We start from the raw sequence: 10,264 nt of genomic DNA, 5'->3' as shown, positions 1-10,264 counted from the left end.
ATTTCTCACTTAATGTTCTTATAGTCTGTATTTCTAATTTTAAATGATTTTCAAGAAGAATATTCATTTAGATACGATTAACATTTTAATAAAATTTTCTTTTATAAAATTGAAATATTTGTATTATTTATTAACATGCTATTCTTTTTTTTTATGGAAAATATCATTTGTATGAAGAAAAAAAAAGATAAATGAAAAGTATTCACTGTGGTTGGAGAGCGAAGTGAGCAGCTAATGGTGACTCCCATTACATTAAAACGTTTAAAGTGCTCAAATATCTTTGGCAAACAGAGTGAAAACTGACATGTGACAGCTGCTTTTCACTGGCAGTTAAAGTGGGAAAAGGTTTGATTTAAATATGAAGTTTACATAGACAACTCTATATATTTGTTTTTCATATTTAGTTATTCTGTCACATGGAGAGGGAAACCACGAAAGCCTCAAGTAGTAAGTCGGTCGTGTCTCTTACCAAAGCGATTGGGGAACGGTTGCTATGGGGATTCTAAACCACGATTCCTCTACCATAAAGGTTACTTTACGTCAGCCAATGCTGACGTAAAGTGCGAGTAGGGTGTTGGTGCGAGTAGTTGGTGCGAGTAGGGTGTGGAATTCATACCTATAAGTCTTTTTATTTTATATTTTATATTTTATAACCGTCGTTGAACAGCCGACCCAATTTCATGGGTTTACGACTACTTACGTTCAACTCCGTAGCCTTGTAATTTTGAACCAATCCAGAAGATGAGGAAACTCCTGGATCAGTACCCCCAGAGGTATTGATTTGTTGTGGGAACATGGAGGACTTTGAGACTCGACAGATTTAACGTGCATCAGTCACCATTTACTACACGGGGAGTCTTCGGCCGGCGAGGATCGAACCCATGACCTCTTGGATATGGGCCCAGCGCCCTACCGACCAGGCTATCCCGGCCCCTATAAGTCTTTGTAGGTTTTGGTCACCTCATAGGGAGGCAAACGTTTTATCCCTTGAGCAACCTCGGCGAGTGCCATGCCACTTCTAATATTACACACTCCAAGCATGTAATTAAAGTATCTATGAAAACGTTTTCATTACTTTTTCCATCATTTATATCTTATTTTATAACCGTCGTTGAACAGTCGAACCAATTTTGGGTATAAGACAGCCAATGTTCAACTCCGTAGCCTTTTAATTTTTAAACCAATCCAGAAGACAAGGGAACTCCTGGATCAAGTATTAGGAGAAATTTGTCTTCGTGGAGAACTTTTGATTGAACTAACCAGCGTTTGCGTTTCATGGAACGAAAAACTACGAAAATCTCCCACTGTTAGCCTCACGGCAGGGTGACTCAAATCTATGATCTGTCTACCATTGAGGATATCTTACGTCCGCCCTGTGGTCGGTGTGAGTCGGGTGCGGAATTCGTATCTCAAAGCCGACGCTAGGATTTGAACCCGGTCCACCCGGTAGGAAGGCAAACGCTCTATACCCTGAGCCACCACAGCTCACTATCGTTTATAGAAAACACTAATGAAACATTTTCATAGATATATTAATTTGTTGAAAGGAGCATGTAATATTAAAAGGTCAACCAACGCATTTCACAATAGGTATTTTTTTGTTGTAGGAAACTAGCATGTGCATATAACTTTTTTTAGCTACGTTTTCTCTGTTGCTATTCAAAAGAACCTGTAAATTTTGTGTTGAAATGCTCACATTTTGATTTGATTTAAAATTGTTTGAAACACTATATATTTATATTTCGCCACTTTTTGTTGTAATGTTTCAATTTTAGAACAAAAAAGATAATTTTGTGTGTCTTGTGTTATATAAAAAAGGTTGATATAGTCTCATTGCAAGTTCTCAAAGAAGAAATTATTTTTAAAAATAAGTACTTAAAGTGAAGTCCAATAAAAAAGGAGTAAACATTTTCAAACTTCTAGGCGGATTTTATTTTCAATTTAATTAAATGCAGAACTTCAGAATAAAGTTTTGCATCAAAATATGATACTTTGAACTTAATTACAATAATGCAGATCTAAAATTATTTTCGCTCACTGAGTCTCTAATGAAAACTTCAACTTTCAGAAAATTCGGATCGATATCTGGCATACGATAAGGCTAATGACTAATTATGAAACTTAGAACTTATTTTTTTTTATCTTAAGAGTAAAATATTGATGATAATATTCAATTTTCTGCAATATTATTTGGCCATCAACTTAGCTTAAATGGCTTTCTACACTAGGGAAGGAAGATAAGGTAAACACTATTTATCAGTTGTTTTTGTGAAAAAAATATCCCTAATGTAACATTAAATCTAAAAATAAATCACGCACTTAGAAGAAAAAAATATTCTCGGTTATTAAAAATGTCTGAAGATCAAGTCAAAATTATTTATGAAAGTACAGAAACTTTGAAAGATAAACATGTTTACTTGAAATTTTTTCTGAATATTTGATGATTTATCTAACGTAAATACATTAAACTTTTTTCGACTTTAAATGCATGAATTCATGCATTAATATTTATAGATAGATAGACAGATATATAGAGCTACTGATTCATATATATATATATATATATATATATATATATATATATATATATATATATATATATATATATATATATATATATATATATATGTATGTATGTATGTATGTATGAATAATGTATATTTAGTTCAAAATGACGATAAAACAAAGAAAAATTATAGACATATGAAAAAGGGGAGGGGTAATAATAACTAAAAAAATAACAAAGTACAGTTTAAAAAAAAATAATGATGAAATTCTATTTAAAAAAAACCGGAACAGAAAGATATAATCTTTTCATCAGCCGACACGATTATATCCGCAAAAAAGAGTGCTTTCTGATATTGTATCAATATAGCCAAAGCAAAATATATTAATATAATAGAATGAGGAGCACTCAACAATTTTTTTTACAAAAATTACAACAAATAAAATAGAACACAATAAGTAAAAATAACATGTAAAAACAGAAAATAAAATAAAATAAAAAGGAGAAACAGTATTTAATATATATACAGCGGTCTAGGCCAATAGGCTCATACGCCAAATACAATGAATCATTTAAAAGTTCAACAGACCCTTCAAGAAGGAGAAACAGTATAAAGCATAGACTATAAAGCGAGTAGCGAAATCAGATGTACTTACATTGAAGGGAAATTTTTTAAGAATGATTTAAAAATCTTTTCGCAACAAGATTGCCAGATTACAAAATTGAAAACAAAAGCACAAATTGAGTGTAACTAGACGATTTCAAAGTGCCGTTCTTACTGCACTGATGAAGTGATTTGTTATTCCGTGAAATGATTTGTTAGTTACCAAGAATGGGCCTGAAATGGATGTGCGCAAGGTAATATTATTGTCAATTTTTAAGCAAAAACTGAAGAAAACTATTTCTATATTAATTAAGGTAAGTGCTACTTACCCCGTTCTCCAGGACTGCCACATTTTGGAGGGTAATAAACATCAATTTTCTCAGTCATAAAAGACTCTAACATGTTTATAGACAATCACTTTAATAATAACGGAATTAGAAAACTCAAACAAAAAAAAAAGGATTAACAATTAAAGTTCAATTATTTACGGAGCTAAACATGCTTGTTCTCAGATCGAGATATTAACATCAACTGGTGGCGCTGTGGGCGCACCAAAACAACATGCGCAGAAGACAGTTATAGTGGGAATTTTCGACAATCTCCCACCTTTGGATTCGAAGAAAATCTTTTCGAATCCAAACAGAATTCTTAGTCTATATGGTCCATCTGAAAAAAACTAAACAAATAAAATTATTAGCAAAATGGTTACACTTCCAGCGGAAAAAGTCTTTGTATAGGTCTTAATAGTTTCCCAGATTGGGTCTTAAGTTCCACTAAACGGATTCTCCCATCCTTTCCTGGATAAGTCCTTTCAACTTTGGCCAATGGCCAGAGTATTCTTTTATGGTTGAAATCTCCGATTAGCACAAGATCTCCTTCTTTGATAGACGACTCCCTTTTAATTTTAGAATTATCTTTAAGCAAACCTAGATATTCAATTCTGAATCGGTTTCGCAGGTCTTGTCGCAATTTTAACCGATAAGAATATCTTTTGTTCAATTTTTTTGAATCAATTAGGTCAAGTTCAGGAACACCAATTTCTTTAATTTCCTGTAGAAACATGGATGGCGTGAGCGCTGACAGATCTTCGGGATCTTCTGAAAGATACGTTAAAGGACGGGAATTAATTAAACTTTCCGCGTCGCATAATACTGTAGCTAACTCTTCTTCATTCAAACAAGCTCGTCCTAGAACCTTTCTCAGGATGCCTTTCAAAACTCCTATTAATCTTTCGAAGAAGCCTCCCCACCAAGGGGCAGAGGGAGGATTAAATTTCCATGAAATTCGTTTCCTTGAAGCAAAGTCTTCAATTTCGTTCCAATTAATGTTCTTCAAAAGATTTGCCGTTCCCACAAGATTTGTCCCATTGTCGGAGTATACAGTGGACGGGTGTCCTCTGCGAGCAATAAATCGGCGAAGGGCCAAGATGAAACAATCTGTTGACAGGGACGATACTACTTCGAGGTGCACCGCTCGGTAGATGGCACAAGTGAAGAGTACCACCCAGCATTTTCTATCTCCTTTTAAAAGCAGAGGTCCGCACAGGTCGACACCTATAATTTCAAAAATAGCTGCGTCTCTGACTCGATCTTCTGGGAGTGGAATGCTTAAGGCTTCCAATGGCTTAACCGAGAATCTTTTGCACTTGACGCAATTTCTTACGACGCTTCGAATTGTCTTTCTGGTTTTAATGATCCAAAACGACTCTCTGAGGTGAGACATCAAAGTTTGAACACCGGCATGTTTCAGTTCAATATGTTTGTCCATTATTAATTTTTCCACCAAATCATGCTTGCTAGGCAATAATATAGGGAATCTAAAAGTTTCTAAGTCTTTTCTCGATGTTATTCTTGTCTCAACTCGTAAGAGACCATCGCTGTCTTTCACAGTTCGAAAATTTATCTTTCCATTAAAAGATTCTCTTTGAATTTCTTTCAAAACGAACTTCTCAGATGCTTCGATCTCTTCTACCTCCAATTTTCCCTTCTTTCTATCACTATGATTTCTTAGAGTATTTTTATAAAATCGGATGACGTAAGCCATGATTCTCACAATTTTATTGAAGGAAGACACATTTTGGAAGATTTCAAAGGTATTAGTTGTTAAATTTGTGGCTGAGGATATAGTTCGTTTTCTTTCTGAAAGAACTACTTCAATATCCGGAGAAAGTTCACTAGCTGGCCAATTCTCGAATGGCAGTTTTAACCATTGGGGGCCCTCCCACCAATGGGATTTCAATAAATCTTTAGAATTACATCCCCGCGAGGGCAAATCTGCGGGATTATACTTTCCTTGAATATGTCGCCAAGCCACCGGATCCGTAAGTTTTCGAATTTCATTGACTCTGTTAGCAACAAAAGTGGCCCAGTTATCTTGCTTTTTAATCCAGTATAAAGCGTTCATTGAGTCAGTGTAGAAAAAGGTTTGCACATTCTTCATATTCAAATCATCTCTTACAGTGTAAGCGAGCCTGGCTCCAATGGTACACGCGAGAATTTCTAATCTAGGAATTGTTATCGATTTTAGGGGTGCTACCTTGGATTTAGCCTGTAAGAGTTGACAGTTAACTATTCCTCCTTTAACATTTCTAATAAAAATTGAAGCCGCGTAAGCCGATTTGCTCGCGTCTACGAAGACATGCAGAGTAGAATTTTCATCTAGATCAGGTGTTTTTCTAGGGATTTCTATTTCTTTCAGATATTTTAATTCATTAGCCCACTTTAGAAATTTATTCCTCAGATTATGCGGAAGTCCTGTATCCCAATTAATTTTCTCCTTCCAACATTCCTGCAAGATTAATTTAGGAACTAGTGTGACAGGACTTGTAAACCCAATAGGGTCAAAAATTCGGCTTAACATAGATAATACATTTCGTTTACTCGGAATGGGTTCATTTTCCTCATTTATCTCACAAGATAAAGTATCACTATATAAATTCCATTTAAGGCCCAATACTGAAACGATTTCTTTATAGTTATCTCCACACAAGTTCAAAATTGAGGTTTCCTCATCACTATCTGGCCGATTATGTTTCCAATCCCTTAGGTCAAATTGTGCTGAAGCCATTAATTCTTTAGACACCGTAATGAAAGAATTTAACTCGTCAATAGTGTTCACACTTGCAATACAATTGTCCACATACATGGAATCTTTAAGTTTTAAAGCTATGTCTCTCTTGGTTTCATCTACATTCTCTAAATGATAATTTATAGTCGGGGCGAGTAAAAATGGGCTTGCATTTACACCGAAAACTACACGGCAATGTGAATAAACAATAAGTTTCCCTGGATCACCTCCCTCCCACCATAGGAACCGCAGAAATTTCTTATCTGAGGGAGCAACGTTTATTTGTTGGAAAGCTCGACGAATGTCCGATATTACCCCAAATTTCCCCTGACGAAATCTGTTAATGAGTTTGGGGATCAGTTCTAAATTATTCGGCCCTTTCTCAACGCAATCGTTCAGCGACACAGAATTTCTTTCCTTAGCAGACGCATCAAAAACCGGTCGGATTTTAGTTGTGGAGTTCTCTTTAAATACTGGTCTATGCGGTAAATAATGACCTTTATCTTTTGTCAGTTCCTCTGAATCAACGGGTTCAATAATTTTTTTGGCTACCCAATCTCTGAAGACGTTTTCATATTCATGTAAACAGTTTCGTTTTTGTAACGCCTTTACGCAAGACTTTAACCGTTTTTCGGCAAGGTTTCGATTGCCCGGTAATTTAGGATGAACCTCTAACCAGGGGAGAGACACTTCATATCTACCTTCTTCATCCCTTCTTAACGACCGAACAAAATGATCTTTCGCGGCTTCCTCAATTTCTGATCTCGTTTGAGAAATATTCGGTTCCGTAATTCCCAGAGAATCAAGTGACCATAAGTCACAAATATTTAAGTCAGTAACATGAAGTGATAAAAGCACTTCATTCGTTATAGGACTTTCTCCAGTTCTTCCCATTAAGGTCCAACCGAAATGCGTATTCATCGCGACAAGGCCATTCGTTATATTTTTAATTTCTCCAGTAAATAAATCTCCAGCATAATCCGCACCTATTAATCCGTGAATTTCATTAGCATGCCTATCAAATAAACATTAAGTTTCATTCACGGTTACGTCACTAGGATAAATTCCGTGCCCTTTTAATTCCTTCATAATTTCCCTATTGTCCAATTTTGGAATCGGGGTACAAATTGTCTTTTGTTCCAGTACATTTAATGTATAAGTAAAACTATTGTCCACATTACTTAAATTAATCGTGTAATTTTTATGTGATTCTTTTTTCTTTAACCCCCCGAACAATCCATGCACAACTGTTTCCTGCCCAAGACTCTTTAATTTTAACTTACGCGCTGCAAATTCCGATATATAACTACAAGAAGATCCAGTATCAATAATCACCCTAATCAAATGTTTTTGTTTACCTCCCGAAACACTTACAATGAGAGTTTGCAACATTATTTTTTCTCTACTAGAAGAGTTACTTAAAGCACAGGCAGTATCAGGTTTCATTTGGGAAAGATCAGAATTATTCCCCTTCCCCCCTGTTTCTATCGAATTTATTTTTCTTTTCCCCATACACATTATACTGACGTGTCTGCCGGAACATATCTCACATTTAACGATAGCCTTACAAGTAGAGGAAAGGTGTCTTTTTTTTATTTTATCATTTAAGCATCGGAAACAAGAGCCAGACCGCTTACAAATGTCTATTTTTTCTTCCAAACTCAAATTATTATTCGTGCAAGAAGCCGAGTAATGTTTATGAGATTTACAAAATAGACAAGTCTCTTTCTCATTCTTCCGATCTTCAAAACACTCATTAATTAATGCAGAAGCCGATGGCTGGCGCCTACACTCGTTCTCAGTAATGTGATGATTCATTCTAACATGTGTTTTGATTTCCGAAACAGAAGTATTCATATTTAAGAAAGTCATTTCTCTGGCTTTTAATTGAGATGATAAAAAATCGATTAGCTCATCAATTTCAGAAACAAGAGGATTTTTTGTTCTTTTGTTGAATTCTAGTAGTAGATCACGGGGCAACAATTTGGTTAAAATGGGAACTAGAATGTTCGAATAGCTATCTTTTTTAACAGATAAACTTTCTAAACTTCTAATGTTCTTTTGTATGTGATTAAAAATGTTCCTGAAGTTTTTTACGTCATTAGAGTTTTTTAATGGGCATGTATGGAGTAGGTTTTCAATGTGTACATTAATCAAAATATTTGTATCGCCAAATTGTTGCTTTAATAAATCAATAGCGTGATCATAATGTTCCGCGGTTAATTCTAAACCATCAATCACATTAAACGCAGGACCTCCTAAAAATGATCTCAAATAAATGAATTTATCAAGTTTACTGAGGTTCTTATTCTCATTAATTGACGAATTTAAACAATTCCAAAAATTTAACCATTCAGAAATTTCTCCGTAGTACTTAGGAATAGTTAATTTAGGTAACTTTATGCGTTCCCTTTCAATGGTTTGAATGTCACTCTGATTGGGACTATTTAGAGAAATATTAGCTTCTTGAAAGGAATTATTTAAATCAAGTTCTTTGTTTAAATTCTTAATAAATCTTAATGTTCTAAATTTTGTTTTAGTTTTTTTTTCTTTGTACTCTTCTATACAGTTAAATTCCTCTTCCATATCCTCGATTTTGATTAAGCCCTCAATCTGAGAATCAATAGTTTTTAATTCCTCGCTATTTTCACCAAAAAGTTCGAGTGATTCTTCGAGATCTTCCACACTTATGTCCGGTTTTAGAATGTCAATTTCGATTTTAGTAATCATCTTTGTCACCGAAGCTCTTACAAAGCCCCGTTTCCGTTTCAATTTATTCAATTCTTCTTCAGACATTCTGTAAGTGTGAGTCAATTTATAGTTATTCTTAATTGCTAATCTTAATTTCTTTAAATTGGTGTTTAATGTCTTATTTCAAACATGCAAGATTTCGTTATCAGGTAAAAGTCAATAAATGTCAATAATAGTTTATTACCGTTTAATGGCAGTCCCTGTTCGGGCGCCAAATGTCAATTTTTAAGCAAAAACTGAAGAAAACTATTTTTATATTAATTAAGGTAAGTGCTACTTACCCCGTTCTCCAGGACTGCCACATTTTGGAGGGTAATAAACATCAATTTTCTCAGTCATAAAAGACTCTAACATGTTTATAGACAATCACTTTAATAATAACGGAATTAGAAAACACAAAAAAAAAAAAAAAGGATTAACAATTAAAGTTCAATTATTTACGGAGCTAAACATGCTTGTTCTCAGATCGAGATATTAACATCAACTGGTGGCGCTGTGGGCGCACCAAAACAACATGCGCAGAAGACAGTTAAAGTGGGAATTCTCGACAATTATACTGGATAATTTTAAAAAAAGTTGACCATAAGTAGTTTTTGAAAATAGATGTTTATTTAAGAGAAAATATAAAATAGAAAAGAGAAACATAAATTGCCTGTTTTGCAAATAATTTTAGCCACGGATTTGCCAGAAATGGATTTGCACATAGAAAAATTATACAAATTTTCAAAGAAAAAAATTTTTTTAGTAGATAAATTTAACACAGATTTGCCCGAAATAGATTTGTATGTATATATATATATATATATATATATATATATATACATACATACATATATATATATATATATATATATATATATATATATATACATACATACATATATATATATATATATATATATATATATATATATATATATATATATATATATATATATATATATATATATATATATATATATATATATATATATATATATATATATATATATATATATATATATATATATATATATATATATATATATATATATATATATATATATGGTAGCAGAATAATTCGGAATCAAAACATTATCCATGAAAACAAAATAAATACAGTGAGCAAAGTCTACCAATTTATCTATACTTATGGTACATAACTTTAATTTTAAAAAGTTTTCAGTTTCAATTAACTAGGCTCCACAATCCTTGCTAACAATTATATCACGATTCAAAACGGAATAATGAAATCAAGAATTAAAAAAGGAAATTAAAACTATTATTTAAATCACTACTTATTTAAGAGAAAACTCATTGAAATAGTTCAAATTTTGATGTCCAAAATATTTTAAAAT

The 10,264-nt window shown here is 33.2% G+C and overlaps 1 protein-coding gene across 1 annotated transcript; it reads right to left on the bottom strand.

Annotated features, from left to right (window-relative positions):
* Nucleotides 1-3,815: 3,815 nt before the first annotated feature.
* Nucleotides 3,816-8,972, bottom strand: LOC147807131 (uncharacterized). The gene is made up of 2 exons (XM_087168783.1): nt 8,734-8,972; nt 3,816-7,191 (listed from the first exon to the last, which is right to left on the bottom strand). Exons 1-2 carry the CDS (start codon nt 8,970-8,972, stop codon nt 3,816-3,818), a joined length of 3,615 nt encoding a protein of 1,204 aa, XP_087024909.1.
* Between the last annotated feature and the right edge of the window lie 1,292 nt (nt 8,973-10,264).

This window comes from Parasteatoda tepidariorum, chromosome 7 (assembly GCF_982258835.1).
Source record: "Parasteatoda tepidariorum strain Cologne lab strain chromosome 7, Ptep-v5.0, whole genome shotgun sequence".
NCBI lineage: Eukaryota > Metazoa > Arthropoda > Arachnida > Araneae > Theridiidae > Parasteatoda > Parasteatoda tepidariorum.
Note: the sequence above shows the minus strand (reverse complement) of the source record. Positions and strands in the feature narration are given on the sequence as shown.